General features: G+C 45.1%; 1 protein-coding gene across 4 annotated transcripts in view; it reads right to left on the bottom strand.

Moving 5' to 3' along the window:
- Positions 1–11,926, bottom strand: part of LOC109646353 (ephrin type-B receptor 1-B) — a 149,698-nt gene extending 137,772 nt beyond the window's left edge. For all 4 annotated transcript variants that reach the window (XM_069511283.1, XM_069511285.1, XM_069511284.1 and 1 more), the window contains exon 1: positions 11,670–11,926. In XM_069511283.1, coding sequence (XP_069367384.1) covers positions 11,670–11,745 — 76 coding nt within the window. In that variant the 5' untranslated portion in view covers positions 11,746–11,926. The remainder of the gene's footprint in view (positions 1–11,669) is intronic.
- Between the last annotated feature and the right edge of the window lie 4,662 nt (positions 11,927–16,588).

The following is a 16,588-nucleotide window of genomic DNA, read 5'->3' as shown; positions in this document are numbered from 1 at the left end:
TCAAATAAACAGAGGACGCCCGCGACATCTGTCATTCCCTACCCATGCTGTGATCCATGATATGATTGCAACGCTCATACATCCTGGACGATTTACAATCAATCTTGCGAGCCAAGGCAACAGACAGACAGAGTCACACCGAGAGTCAGGAGAAGAGAGAGAGAGAGAGAGAAAGAGAGGCTTCTTGTTTGCTTTTTTGTCTCTTCTGGTTTTTTTAAGCAGCACTATGACCATCCATCATGCTTTTCCTTTTAGAGGCTGCCACATGATGTTTATCAAAGGACAATGATTTTCAAAGCATTACCTGCGCCTCAAATTGATTGAAAACATGTGCAGAACCGCAAATCGCTCCCCACACTTCCTACACATTTTCAACTGTCAATAAGAGCGGAGGGAAGGTGTTCTCTTTCAGCCAATCATTGACAGGTGTCTGAGAGCCCTTTTAGAGCCGGCTGAGGGATTCTTTTATTTTTTATACACGCTTGAATCTGCTCTCACAAACATACACACACTCACAGACTCGCCCAGTGACCTTGTCAAGAGTTATAACCATCACAGGAAGAGAGTGTTACACATCTGTGTCTCTCTGTTCAACCTTGGGTTAGGGAGGTTAACATATCAAGGAGCTTTCCCAAAAGAAATGTACGGTTGATTGTGGGATTGTTTGCAAAGCATAAATATGTCTGGCAACCAGGCGGGTGGTTAGGATTTTAATGGAACCTGTTCATTTAGTTACGAAAGGAAAATCATGAGCTTTTGCTCCAGACACATTAGAAATGCATTGTATTTATTTACTGTGCGTGTTCTTGAACCAGCACAGTATCAATACTTCACCTATCAATACTTGAATGCAAACACATGCATGTATGCACAGGCAAGCGTAAACACAGGGAGACATGAACATTTGTAACGATTTCATTAGATGGTCTTAGAAAAAAAAGAGATGTTTGAACATAAACAAGCGTGAGAAGCCAAATTGCAGCGGCTTAACACACTCACACACAACTTTCAAAAAATACAGCTAGAGAGGAGTCGTTTCATCATCGCCCGAACCTGTTGTAGTGTTGTCTGAGGAGGGAAAGAGTAAATCCTTCGAATAGAGAACAAGAGCCTGAGAGTCACTACAACAAATACCTGCATGATGATGTTTTCTGTAATACACACACAGTATTGACATTAACACAGGCTGGAACATGATATACTCTCATGGTTGGGAGGAACTGAGTGATGTAATCCATTCAAAGGCAAGATATGATATCCTTTCACAGGGAAAATGAGCAGCAAGTTCACTCCCGGCTAGCTGTATCGTTCACTGAATGTCTGACTCATTTTCTCTCTCCGTCTTTACTGTTGCCATCAATATAAAGGCATTAAATGCCTGACAAAATAATTTCCACAACGTGATAAACTACAAATTAGTCTTATAAAGATACTTCTAAAATATCCACAGTTAAGGATTTCAACAAACTATTTTTGACATAGACCCAGAGAATTTTCTTAAATTCTTAATTTCTGTTTACACAGTTTGTCACAGTTAAAAACAACAGCCAGAGGCGGCAGCATCGACCTGCAAATGCAGAGACCTGATGAGTTGTAAGCCTGATCACAAATAGCATATTAAATTATACACGTTAGCCACACTTTACTATGGCTGTGTAATTTTCCGATTAAACCATTAACCAACAATGTGTGACGGACAACAGGGACATCATGATGCAGGACAGGTGTCGGAGTGGCTGCTCAATTGAAAGTCATTATTTTATGTTAAATACAACCGTTAATTGAAGGAATATAAAATATATATACTATGCAAATCCAAATCATAACGATCCTGAATACTACACTGCACACTCACAGATTAGCTTGCAGAGTTGAGCTCAGAGTAAGGTCAGAAATTCCTCAAACTCAAAAGAACCCGGTACAGACAAGTACTCCTGATCATTTGAGAGAGTTTTAAGTATCCTAACATCCACATTGACACTGTACATGCACTCGTTACACATTTCCTGTCTAGTTAGGCCTTTACAAATCATTCATCATTTACCCAGCCTGTCAGAAAGATTCAAGGCTGCATTTAGAGAGAATTTATGACGAGAGAGGTCAGCACTGGATATCATACATTAATAATCTCACGTCACTTATACGATGCATCTTTCGCTATTAAGAGAGTTTCCTCTGAAACTGATGTGACATAGTTGTAAAACACAGCCGCACAATTGCATTCAGCTCAGCCTAACGGGAACATTTGTCACCTTGACATATCATCTGCTGAGTGCGGCGCGACCGCACCGAAAAATTTGTGCAACTGAACGAGCTCATCTGTTGATTCACGTCCGCATTCCCCACTCCCGCCTCAGTTCAAACCACCTCACCGAATGCCAGATGTGCGTGTGCAGTAACTGTATATTCCAGCCGCTCATTTCCCCGGCACTCAGAAATGGGCTGACTCCGCCCAGACATCAGTGTCAATCTGATGAGTGGGTGTCTAACAGTGTGTGAAGCTCACATCAAAGACGTGCTGCTTTAAATGCCCAGCCTTGGGAGGAAGCAGGGAGGGGAGAGACTTCACAGGAATAAGGGATGAGAAGGGAGGGAACAATTGGAGAGGGGCATGAATTTTATACTGTTCAGTGAGCCCCATTACAGAACGGGGCTGGGCTGGGGGTGTATGTCTGCGACTGCTACGCTAACAAGTTGAATCAAGACATCCCTCATAGATTTACCAGCAACATTAACACAAAAGCTAACACTTAACGGCAAGCAAACACACTGGTGTGAGTCCCTGCAACAAACAATCCTCTACACATTGTTCATTTTCGCCGACAATTTTCATAAAGAGGCATAAATCCCATTCCCCACAGACATTCAGGGAGATGCATGCAGGCATATACACACGCTTAAGGGCTCCGTGTGCTTAAGGGTTAGCAGCCAGAACCACCAGCCACCTCATTAGCACAAATAAGATTGCAGGCAGATACGGGCCCATCGTCCTCTCCCCCCTATGCCTCTTTGTCCCTCTTCACCTCTGTTCTCATGCACAAATTAGTCCTAATCCTTGTCCTCTAACTTGCCCCCAACCAAAAAAAAAGCTAATGGATTGGCGGAGGACGGACACAGAGGAGGAAAAAAATCTCCATAGTTGTTTTCAGACATGAACTCAGACAATTGGGTCTGGATATTATCCAGATTTTCAGATCACAGCAGGAGATTTTCCAGGTCAGATGCGTTAATAACAGACGTATACATTTTATCCAAAGCAACTTCCAATTAGCGCATTCAACATCTATGAGCGGCCATTAGGGGTTCAGCATCTTGCCAAGAACACTTCTGCATGGTTGGAGGACGACCACTCAGCCACAGCTCCCCCCTCATCACCAAAAGCTCTCAAATTTCAGCTTCTTCTACGTTTGTGGCGCCTCTTCATTTTTCTATCTGTCCTTAGAAACATCATCGCACCTCACTTACTGCGAATGTTTCCTGACAATACCCTGCTGTATTCTCACATGAGCTCACTCTTTTATGAGGGGGCAGGAAGGAAAAACTCATGAGATTGTCCAGAGCAACTGACTCACATTTGCGTTCTCACCCGATCAGGAGTTCAGTAAATGTCTAAAGGCAGCTTACATAGAAAATTTCCTCTTCTGCTTAAAAAGTACATGTTCAATATTTTTGGGGAGTTATGACTCCAGGATGTTTGGTTGTGATGTGACCTCAGGATGCATCACATTAACATAAGCACTTATGGCCTATGCTGTTATCACTATTCATGGAGGAGAGGGGAGGTCAGTGGGTCAACATGGGGCAGGATCTGTCCGCTCTGCCATCCAAACAAAACATTAATATAATAAATATGCAAATAGGAAATATAATCACTAATCACTAATATTGAATATTAAATACCAGAACATAATGTGCACAGTCTGACTCTTGTTTTTTCTCTTTGCTGGTATTCACAGGACAGAACTGAAAAGCCAAACAAAACACCTTTGACCTTGGCTCTTTGCAGAAAATGCCTCATTCACCTTGTCTGTTTTCTAGTTGTACTCCAGCCATCCAGGCAGCTGCTGTTACATCGAGACGCTTTCCACTAATTTCCTATTACCCTTTGTGCTTTAAATCAATAGTTAATTACATCCAAAAAAACACAGTCTCTTCTCATCCAGCTAGAGAAGTGGACATTACAGGGCAGGCATATATTTTTCTGGCAGACGAGTTCGGTGTTACGCTGGCGAAAACTGTCCTCCCACCACTTGCTACTTATCGGCCCATCAGTGTTCCTCTCAGGAGCCGGCGTTCCATTTTGCACTGTGCGGGCACTTAGTTTCTCTCCGGCACACAATTTTCATTTCTCAGGCTGACGCAGACACGCGCACAGTGGGCACAAATATTCATGCACAATTTCTCTCCATCTGCACCTCTCTTGCCAAGAACCCGGTGTTTAATAAGAGATTACATTTATGGTGAGGAGAAGGGCAGGCAAATGGTGAAATATGTCCACATGTCCTGAACCTGGGAGAGGCACTGGCACTTATTCATTAATAATGGGACAGACCCCAGGCCCGAGCCCTTAGCTCGCCATCGCTACTCATTTCCTTTCCACACATCAAAGCTGTGTGTGTTTGTGTGTGTGTGTGACCTTGCACATACACATCTGTGCCTGTGTGTGAGAGTGTGTGTACACGTCAGTCCCTATGAGAAACTGCCTGTGGAGGAGCCGGTTTTTATTTAATCAGAAGTAGAGCAGCTTCCACCACCGTTCGTAATTTCAGCCCTATTAACGTGCTGCCTTTAATTCCTCTGAGCGCTGGAAACATAATGTACATCCTCTGGGCGGCTGAATCACAAAAAATTGCCACAAAGTTGTGTTTTCTTTTTCTCCTGTACAGTAGCGACTTCATATCATGTACTAATAAGGGATTTGCTAAATAAACATGGAGATATGTAGTGTTAGTTTGAAGGGTGCAGCTATCAAGTGTGCAAAGTGAGCTGCACTGATGTACTTATCAGTTTGATTGTAGACTTTAAAAAGTTTCCCACGCACTGAAAGTCACAAAAGCACTATATACCTGCCTCCTCCCACTCCCCTAGTCGGCCTCTGATCTGCCAGCCTCCCCGCTAGCAGCCCTTAAGTCTGAGCCGTAGGGCTTAAAAGTCAAATTAAATCATTCTGGGCCCGACTCAAAAGCAGATCTCATTATAACAATCATAAATGAACCTCTTTGTTACAAAAAGCTTACACCCCCAATAGTCTCTTTACCCCCTTCCTGTTCCTCACTGTGGTGCGTCTATTACGTCTTCAGAAGGACAGGCTCATATATCACTTTTTCCTTGAAGAAAACCATATAACGCTTCACAAATGCATCTGTTTTTAACTAGAAAGAAGGTTAGGGAAGGAAGAGGCAGGTGAGGGAGGGGAGGGAAGGAGGGAGAGAGGCAGAGAGACCCAATTATTCCCAGACAGTACTATTATATTATATACATTATAGCAAGCTAGAGACCAATACCAGCCAATAAAAAGCTGACCCAAATATATTCTTCAGGCTCCAATTAGAATTTCTTGGAAAAATATAGCGATAGCAGGGAGGAATGAATGGACCAGCCTGAGCTGACGTATGGAGGGTCTAGGTGGACTGAGCTAAAGAGGCCATGGGGTCGAGGTGGAGAAATAATGAATACGAGGGCTGTAAGCACAGAGGTCCCAGAAGCCAGGCTGCATGAACGGTGTGAAATAAGACTTGATAATCAATGCTTCCTCTTCTCGCCTCTACACCCAACAAATATCTAAGAGGCTCCACTTTCTTCTTCCTGAACAACTGTCACCCAATCTCTAGGACAGGTGATAATAGAGGGGAAAAGGCCTGAGAATCAGAAAAAGAATGAGCAAAGACACATTTCTCACACCACCATCTTTAAGTGGTGGGAAAGCTGTGCCCAATCACTTGCCATTTTCCACTAGGTGTGGCCTGGAGGGTTATCTCAAAGTTTGAACTCTTGTGCACGTCAAGCCTCGTCTGTGGGTGTGTGTATCCGTGTCCATTGTGTCTTTGCCATTTGCTGGCTATACCAGCAAACAGATGACTCACACAGTTTGTGGTTGAACTGTGTCACGAGCGCCACAACTTTCACTCGGGCGCTCTAATGTGTTTCGTATGTTGCTGATGCATCGGGGTCTGCTTCTCCCGGAGATCGAGCGGATAAGACCTCAGCCCTCATCCCACAGAAACCCACCTGCTTTGATAAGGGCCGAGCAAGAGGCAAAAACAGATGGAACCTGACGCTACCAATCTCCACAGCAAAATCTCTGGACACAGGAATGTATCCAAGACTCAGGAGGATGCACGGTGAAGAACAGAAAATAGAAAAAGAAAACACTCAAGTTTGGAATGGAATGGAACCGGATACACAAATAAAAAAACACACATTGTATACTGCATGCCGCTGTAATGCTTTCAATCTCTAAGTCAATAACATTCATTCTCATACTGAGATGTACACAAAAATGTGCACATGCATACAAGCCCCCAACCTGCCTCCACCATCTGGCCTTCCCAAAGCTCAGATGTCCCTGGGTAAGGTGAGCTGCGAGGGGGGACAGTGTGTGTTTGTGTGTGTGTGTGTGAGAGAGAGAGAGAGAAAGAGAGAGTGAGACAGAGAGAGAAAGAAGCTAGTGATCATATTATGAAAGAGAAGTTATGCAGTATACAGTCCACTGCAGTATGTGAAAAACCATGTTGTGAAGAACAGTGCATGGCCCACAGAGTCTAACCACACTGGCTGCATACAAGCACAACACTTTCAGAGGAAAAGCAGCAGAACACATTTACAGCACCACAGGTACATGAGCTGCAGGCAGGGCTTTGCACTAGGGGTCGTCATAGCTGACTAGGCTGTGTAAGCACACCTTAACACCAAGGAGTCTTTTCACTGTGGGCAAAATAAAGCCTCCATTATAGGCGGAGGCAGTGTCTGCTACCCCTGCCAGCCATAATGGCTATGGCAGTCTGCTGACGACACAGGCATCCAAACGTACAATACACAGAACGGTGGTACAAAACTAGTGGAAAATTGAATTCTACTTCAGGTGGTCCCAGGTCAGCAGTGGTGCCCGTAGACAAAATACACTTGTACACTCATGTGAGCACTCGCACTCAATCCTTCACGTCTTTTCAGCCCCTGCCGCCCAGAACCCTTGTGCCAATGTTGCTCCTATATTTTCATTCGTCTCTTTTCCAACCATTTCAAATGAGAGAGCAGAGGAAAGGAGCAATTTTGCATTTACATCCATTAGAGACTCAACAGGACTTTTTTTACAGGCTGTCTCCTCTGCACAGCTGGTGGCACACGCACGCCCCCAACTCACACATCAGGCAGCACAGAGATCTTAACTCGGTACTAGGTTTGCAGCGGTAGTCAGTGTGAGTTGTGCTTCAAGGTTTCAGACAGACATCAAACTGATTTGGATCCCTTTTTGTATATCTGCAATAGTGCCCAAATTCAAATTAAAAATTGCAAATACTTCTTGTAAATACTTGGATGTAAAATACAATTGTATACAGCTGGAAGTGTCAGCTGTGTGTGGCACAGTTACATCACAGACTTGTGGAGTCTTACCACATGACAAGAGGATTGTTGAAGTGGATGATTTGGTGTCAAAACAAAAGGCGAAAGCCCTTTTTCTGCAATATTGTGGATTTAGAATGAATGCCAGACTGGAACTTAATAAAATTATTGAGGCAATCTGCAAACTTTCTCTGACGGAGGTGACAGCATCTGGAGGTATCACTTCTAAGTGCACCACACGAGTGAGGCAGCCAGCAGCAAAATCTAATGTTAACAATCACGGTGAGCATCCTGCAGATCTTTGGCTGACACGTCTTTTCCTGTAAAATGTTCGTTGTATCAGTCACACCAGTTTGTTTCTAGACTACACTATAGCCTCCAGAAGCCAGTCCACCTCACTACTTTTGGTGTCAGACTTTTAAGCCCCGAAAACAACATTTCACAATCATTTGAGCCTGATCAGAAATACTGGACGAACTTGTAAATGCATGGCCCTTTTTTTGCTTGTGAACAATTTTTGCCCGATTGGTATAATTGGTCTATAATCAATCTAATTGTATAGCCCATATTTAGAAATCACAATTTGTCTCATTGGGCTTAACAATGTAAAACATCCTCATCAAGAGTTAGGAAAACTAAACCACCAAAATACCCTATTAACGGGGGAAAAACAAAGGTACCTCAAAGAGAGCCACATGTGAAGGATCAGAAGTGCAATAGATTTAGCTTGTAACTTAAATCATCAACAAAATAACAATATTTACAACACTGATTAGAAGAAACTGTATATAAGCACGGCCCACTGAGTGATCCTTTGTCCAGTTAGATGCAAAAAGAATCCGTTAATATCAAGCAGAGAACGATCAGGACTGTACATCCTACGAGATCAAACACTTGTCTCAAGGTTAAGTCTCATGAGGCCTTTGCAAATCATGACTAATGCAGCATGAGAGAATAATAATAATAATATACGCTGACTTCTCTCAGCACCGAGGTCATAGCAGTGCATGGGTCGGCTATCCCACAATGCCTTGGGAGATGAGTCAATGTCCTGCTCAAGAACACTTACGCAAAGCAGTCAGCTGCTGAAGCGACTGGAACTTGCTTTGTCCTCCAAACTTTCTTCTTCTTCATCCTTTTCTTCTACGTCAGCACTGGTTCTGATCTCTGACTATTATCTGTTGCTTAAAATATCATCAGTATTGTTTATTCAAGCTACCGTGTTCCAGCCACCCGCTCCCTGACTGGCTGCTGCTGCTGTTTCACCTCGGGTTGTGGCACGTCTCAGGCATCTGTACTGTGTGCCAGACGAGCGCCACAGCCCAGTGTTCGTTTACGTCCACAGCCTTGTTCAATCGCGGGCTACTCATTTGTAAAACACGCATACTGTATCTTTTCAGAAACGCTGACCTCCCTCCTTCTGTTTGCCTCATCTTTTCATCTCCCGCGGTCTCCATCTATCTTTCAACCTCTGTTTCATCCCTCCGCTCGTCCTCCTCCTCCCGCCCTCCCTTCCTCCACCACCCGGTTCCAGGCCGTTAAATGAGCGGGCTTATCTAAGCCTAATTGGTTTAAGGGCAAACAGAAATAAGCAATGGCTCTGTAAGTAGGGGGAGAATTACTGCTGCTGTTGGCAAGAACCATCGGCACACCACCGAGAAATAGAGAGAGCATGAAGAAGTGAGGAGGGAGAGATGAGGGGAGGGATGGAGAGATTAGTGAAGAGAATTATGGAAGACAGAGTGGGATGGAGAAATAAGGTGGGGGGGGGGGATAGAAGTCAGAGAAAAGGTGAAGATGATGGGGAGAAATGCAGAGGGAAGACAAATGAGGGTGAAACAGAGCGCTGCACATGCTTCGTTTTCTAATGGCATGCAAATCCCAGTCTTTGCTCTCCCCTTCGTTTTGGCCCTTTGCTTCGGGCCTGACTGCCCCTCCACCCCTCCGCCTCTCCGCCCCCCTTCAATAACTCGCCAGTGAATTAATACCTGTTTGCAGATATCATGTCTTCGTGTGTGGGGGGTTGCACGCGTGTGCCTGCGTGCATGTGTGTGCTGGGTAGCTTAGACTTTTATATCCAGCAAATTCAAGGTTCCATAATCAAATTCACACCATTTTGGTCCTTCATCACACCATCCTGAGACACACAAGCTGTACACCGTAACACACAAACACACAACACATCACACTCAAGCCTCAACTCTCAAACTCTTTCTTTTTGTCCAACTATCCGTCCATTTGTTCATGCTCGCTGCCTTGTGATTCTCTTTCCCAAGTTCATCAGCTCAGTACTGTGTTTACTGTGAGTGTATATGCACGTTCAGGGAGGTCAAATAAATAATTCAATTCTTCACAGACTCCGGTCCATATGGTCAGGACTAGTCTTTCCTCTAAAGATACAAACACAGACCAATTCACACACAGATCACCGACAGTTTATAAAGATTTGGACATGTAATCACATTAAGGGTGACGGGAGAGGCAGGGATGAAGTTTGATCCCCTTCTCCCTTTCACACACACACACGCACACACGACAAATAAAATGAAAGAGCAACAGATTGGAGTTCAAATCACTGCAGATTTTAACCTGCCCATGGGACAGCCTCCTTTCAATTAGTGACCCAAACAAGGAAATCACTTTCATCCTCGTTACCGAGGTAACCCTTGGGCCAACTCCCTGCCCATCTGTTTCTTTCTCATCCCATTTTTTTTTAAGTAGACACCCCACATCCCTCTCCTAGCAGGGGAAATTTCATTCCCCAGTCTCCTCCTCCACTCATCTCTCCGAATTGACATTTCTGCTGTCATATCACATTGGGTAAACATTTGAACCTGAAAATATCCAATCCTTGCAGAGGTAGCAATTTGGGCCTGGGCTTGGTTATCCATAGCTGCATGTGCGGAAATCTGATGAGCACAAACAAGAAAACCGCCACCGAATTACAGAGGCACAGCCTGGAGCTGGGAAGAGTCCAGGAGCCGAGTTGTAAATGATTAAAGAGAAAAAGCTGCATGTGAGAAAACTAATTTTATTTGTGCTTCTAATCTATGTGTTTGTGCTTTTTACAGACAGACGGGGGGGGAAGCTGGTGTACTACGTGTGTAATTTTATTGGAGGGGATGAGCGACTGTACAATAACATGAGAGAAGACACTATGTATCCATGATGCTGCGGATATCCATCCAGCAGCTTATGTCTGAGGTTATAGAGTCCAGTGTTTGGTCCCTGGGGGCCCACAGCGGAAATGAAAAACATGTTTAACCGAGGAGATATTAGCTGCTAGTGGCACTGCCGCTTGTCCAGATGAGTGTGTGGGAGAAAGAGAGGAGGAAGTGGGACAGATACAGCAGAGAAAGACAAAGGGATAAAAAAGGGGATGGGATGGATGAGGAGGAGGAAAAATAGAGATATTCTAAAAAAAAAAGGTGGTCTTTTTTTTTAAGTTGCTGATTCTAATAGTTAAAATTATATATTCACCCCAGAACACATCCAGGTGACAGAGAGACTTCCAGTCACAATCTAAGAGAGTTTGTCCTGCAATTGAAAATGCCAGAGAGTGAGGCTCAGGGGGCTTATGTGATAATATTATTTCAAATGTGCAATTTAATGAAAAAAAACCTGACCGGAATCCTTTGACAGGCACTTATAATTACGCATTTACCTCTGGGGAAAACGTAATTGTTCATAAGATAACAGCAATCTAAAATAGTTTATATAGGTGGCACTACTGTTGTTTAAAAGGAGGAGTGCTACACAGCGGGGGAACGAGGTATTGAAGCCCATACATGACCCGTAATAAAGTACTGTGCGCATTTAAAAGCGCGTTTCAACATCAGAGAATCACGCTTCACGTGGACAAGCACCAACATCAGTGGCACGCAGCGGAGCGGGAGGACTGCCGCGCCGGAGAGAAAAGGGATAACCACGGTGATCCACGCTGATCCGCGTGTGCCACATCCCCGCATCCCAGTGCCAGAGGCTCAAGCAGTTGCCCCCACGCACAAACATTACCAAGCATCTCCAAGGTGCAGACTGGACAGAAGAACTCCCGCATCATCTCACACATCAAGTATAATCCCAGTTTGTTTCTTTTTTATCTTATTTACCTTCCATCGCGGAGGACGTGATGACCAGCGCGCATAAAAGCGCACACAAATCCACTGTCACGGCGGAGAAGGGCATAGTCTCCAACAGCGTGTCCCCCCCAAAAAAATAGCCAAGACGCACGGCGCGCGTCAAAAAACCAGGATCCCTCGGTGTGTCAGCGCGGTACTCCAGCAGATAGCCTGTGTTGTGAGTCACATTTCAAGCCGTAGTAAACACTGTGTGACAATCAGAGGAGCAGAGTGTGGGGGGGACTGACTGAGGGGGGGGGGACCCAGCATCGCCTGCTCACAGCCCCCATTAGAGCGCCGGGGCCAATCATCGACCGGCGGCAGAAACTCACCAACCAATCCACAGCCCCGCCGCTCCGCCCAGCACGCATTGTCAAAACACAAAACTTTTCCTTGACCTATTTGAAGCGGCGTCCGCTGCACTGAAGGGAAATAGCGCCACCAGCCGGGATACCTTGGGTACTGCTCCCCATGTGGTAGACCTCTGAGAGCCAAGCCTCAACCCGCCCGGGAGACGATATAAACGGCTTTGTTCAGTGCCCGTGGTTCAAACATAATGCTGCTGCTCTGTCATGTCCCATATGGCAATTCTCACTTCCCCTGGTGGAGAGTGTGTCCTTAATCATCTCCACTTAGGCTATTACATGTTTCATTTATGAAAATCACAAGAATGTTTTAGCCCAATTAAGATTAAAAGCTATTTGTCCCACTATTTCAATTTATTTTCATTATTAAGCAAGTTGGACATTTGCATTCACACGTGACTGTCTTCATCAGTGCATGTCTGAAAGCAGCTGAACTGTCAAATCGAGAAGCTCCCGACTTTCTCTGGAGTTTCTCCACCCTGCCCCCTTGTAAAAACTCCCAGTAATGTCCAAGTGATCTCATGAGAGAATACAGCAGGATTTCCTCTGCAGGATTCACCGCAGCCGAGTGGGATGACGTTTCTAAAACGCGACTAATACAAAACTTCAAAAACTAAAAAGGATGAAATGGTGCAGTGCATGTTGAAGACACAGACAGACATCAAGAGCGCTTTTGTTGATAAGGTCCAACGCTGCTGTCAATGTAAACAGAAACCTGCTCTCCACATTGGAGTATACATACGTAACGTCCTGCCTCTGCATGCAGCTCCACCCTTTACTTTAACACTAATAGATTTCTGTGTTGTTACGAATGCGTCTGAGCAGAAAATCACCTGCTATGTTCTTCATATGTGAAACTCTGGAGAGACTCCGGACCCCAGTTCACTGTCAGTTTCCAGAGTTAATGTCTGAAAACTGCATAAGTGTGTCAATGCTCCACCCTCCCTCCAACCCATGTGGATACCATCCATTTTTTAAAAATGTCCCTAGCAGCCTTAAACATGGTCTGGCGCCCTCACCCTTTCATTATGCTCACACAATTACAATGCAGATGTTCTTTAATGGCACTGGCAAATTCTAACCACACCTCCTAATGATATTAAACAGGCATTGCACATCAGCTCCAACCCTTTGCCCCTGTCGCCCCTTTTGTCTGTGCGTGTGCTGCAACAGATGGCGCACACAATGGGCTTTTCCCCCCAGGGACACAGAGAACCAGGCTTTGCCTCAGCAGAGGAAGAGGGCAGTTGCTGCCCTGTAGCCCAGAACCACACCTGCGTTGGGCTAGATATGTCCCTAAGTCCCTGGAGCGCTGGACTGGGATGGGGTTGTTAATCTCCAGCCTGAGTGGGGCTGGTTTTACCCGGGGCCACTGGATGGCCTAATACTTCAGCGCTGTCTCTCCTCAGCACACTGGCCCAGATACTTTTTACCTGCTTTACTTTTTATGGACCTAATGAATGGAATGAAAAGTAGGCTTTTCAAAATACTGTGTAGCTTATGAAATTAATTCCTGTATCTTCTTGCTGTTTGTTTAGACCCTAAAGAGGCCACTTGTCACTTTTTAATATGTGCAGCTTTTTCCCCCAGCAAGCCTGAACAGTTTTAACTACATCTATCTTTTCCTCCCCTTTGTGATTCAACTCCTAACCTTTACAAAGACAAAAATCAAACACATCGTAAATGAAATGTGACTCGCTTAATAAATGGTTGTTCCTCGTGTAGCAAAGGCCAGGAGATGAACTGGGGCAGACGCAGAGCTGCAGGAGCATCAGGCAGCGGTGGCTAACTTGGGAAAGAAGTTGATGAGAGCATTTGTCATTTTTAATGGTGTGGCGAGGAGTGGCGCTCTGGTGTGACACGGCACAGCGCAGCGTGGCCTCTGGTGCTGGCTGGTTTGTAGGCCTCTCATAGACACCTGGTCTGATTTGTCACTCGGCTCAGTCATCATCACCTATGACTCCACAGGTCATCTCCAAATACAGGAGCGGCACAGAGCAATCTGTCCCTGTTTGCTGTCCACACCCTGGGGGGGAAGGAAGGAAGGAAGAGTATGAGGGGGAGGTAGGAACAATGCTACTGCTGCTGCTGCTGCTGCTGTAGCACATCCTGCCTCACAATGCACCCACAGACAAATGCATGCATACAATAACACAAATGTGCGGTCGTGCACCCACACAGCACTCCGATAGTGTTCCACACAAAGCCACACAAGCACTTGCCTACTTTAGCTCAAGAGCTTCAGCCCAATACCAATACTGAGCCCAAACACATTGTGGAGAGCCCCTCATTCTCTCTGTGGCCTGATTTCTTTCTGCGTGGTTAAGCCAGCAGGAGCAGCCTCCCAGTTCTATTATCCTTCCTGCATTCCACCATTTCTCCACTTCAGATTCAGAGCAACATAAAAACTCTTCAAGTGGGGGTATTCTCCAGCTTGTGTTTGATTAAGTGTTTTTTATCTTTTATTCTCATTCTGTGAGCTCATCGTGAAAGGAATTGCGCTTTTGACCTGTAAACATCCAGCCGGCGTCTGCCTCGCCATGACCAATGTGCCATGACCTTTACATTTCTCCTCTCTGTCTCCTGTTTCCTGATTTCTGTTTGTTTGCTGGGAAAAAAATCCCAGTTCTGTTTTTCAGCCAGGAAATACAAAATGGTGTGTGTGGCTCATTCTGGACACTAAAAACAACACCAAGAACAATAGAGGGGGTCTGCAGCACACATGGTTGATGTTTTCTGATGAAAAAGCAAAGTGCAGCATTCACTGAGACCCACATTCATTATTTAGATTTGTGTTGGTGGAGTGCATATGAGCGGTATGGTTGGTGACAAGCAGGCATATACATTAGAAAGAGCTGGATGATTATAATGATACAGAACGAGAACGGCAGAAACAGATGGATAAAGAGAAAAAGACAGAGAGCATGGAAGCTGGGAAGGTTTGCCAGGTGATGAATATGAATGCATGAAAATGAAATGACTAAGTCAACATGGAGACAGTGTGGGGACCCAGGTGACAGAGGAGTGCAGTGCTACACCCACCCTGGGGGGATAGACTGGTTATTAGGCTGGGCTCTAGCTTCATCCATCTTCACGAGTCTGAGCACCGGCCATTGACAATATGAGCACAGAACCGGGGCTGAATACAGATGTGCTGTGGACCAGTGTTCCCCACACAGAGGGTCAGGGCTCACGAGTGGGTCCCAGTAGCAGTCACACTTTCTGGGTCACAACTCAAGAGGCCTGATGGAAAACAGGCTCATTGAGAGGGGATGCATGGGGTTGGTTAGGTTTGCTTCAGAGAGTATTTATTTCGAGCCGGGTTGGAAAGTTGGAAATACTTTTTGTTGTATGTGTTGAAATCCTCTATATGTTTCAACAACCATCAATAACTAAAGTTGTAATAAACACAACCAATCATTTAGTTCGGACCAAATGAAATAATTCGCTGGCAAACCCGTCTGTCTCCGACCGACCTGCCTGCCTGCTCGTGCTCTCACTGCGTATGACCGGAGTATTCACAAGCCGGAGAGACACTACTCCAGTAAAGCAGAGATGATAGTTTGAAGTTATGGCGAGTGAGTCTCTGAAATGATGACTGCTAGCAGTCGTCATCCAGTTTGTGTTCATGTGGCCGAAGCCGTAGACAGAGGGCCAATGTTCAGGCCAAACATTTTAGTTGAGTACAAACAAACTGATTTTCCTCAGTGGACCAAAGATGTAAATGTGGTGGAAAAAAAGGCCTGTTGCATTTAACTAGACTTCAGAAAAAGTTTGAAGGTTCGTGTTGGCAAGAACTGACACAAGAAATAAGACAAGTTTTAAGAGGAGAACGAGTGTGTGACAGTAGGTCAGACAGGGAGCCAGGGCAGAGCTAAATACGGCACTCTCATTAATTTGCCAATGATGCCAGGACTGATGGTGTCATGTGCACACAGACACTTCAGAGACACTCATTGCACTTGTGTGTCACAGAGCAACAAAAAGAGGTATAGGTGGAAACAGACACACACAGAGGTGAAAATACCTGTGTGCTAGACTCAAGAAATGTTTATATTTTTATGCGGGAAAGTGAGGGGGAGAAGAGGGATTACACTCCATTTCTCCTGGCAGAGATGCAGTGGGAGCGTTATTTGTTTTAAGTATCACCGTTTGATTAATAAGTCGTGAGCTCGCATTCATTCTTTTCAAGACTCAAGCTCTTTAGTTACCATTAATCATAGAAACACAATGAGGGGATTCTGCGCGGCGCGGAATGTGTAAGAGCTTCATTATGGCGTGCGTTTTTTGTCAAGTGTGTGACTGCACAGTGTGTGTGTGTGAGAGAGAGACAAAGATTGACTGTAGCTTCATGTGCAAGAGGCTGTGGTTCCTGCGTGTGTTTACTCCTCTGTGTGTATGTGTATGCACATTTAAACGTGCATGTGCGGTGTGACTGACTGCAACACAAGAAAGATGGATAATAAATTGCTACATCCCCCAGCTCAGTCACTCCATGCTCTGTCAGCTGCCATAGGGTTTTCTGTTGCAGACAATGTTCTAGCA

The sequence above is a fragment of the Paralichthys olivaceus genome, chromosome 16, assembly GCF_024713975.1.
Source record: "Paralichthys olivaceus isolate ysfri-2021 chromosome 16, ASM2471397v2, whole genome shotgun sequence".
NCBI lineage: Eukaryota > Metazoa > Chordata > Actinopteri > Pleuronectiformes > Paralichthyidae > Paralichthys > Paralichthys olivaceus.
The sequence above is the reverse complement of the archived record's forward strand: the minus strand, read 5'-3'. Positions and strand labels throughout refer to the sequence as shown.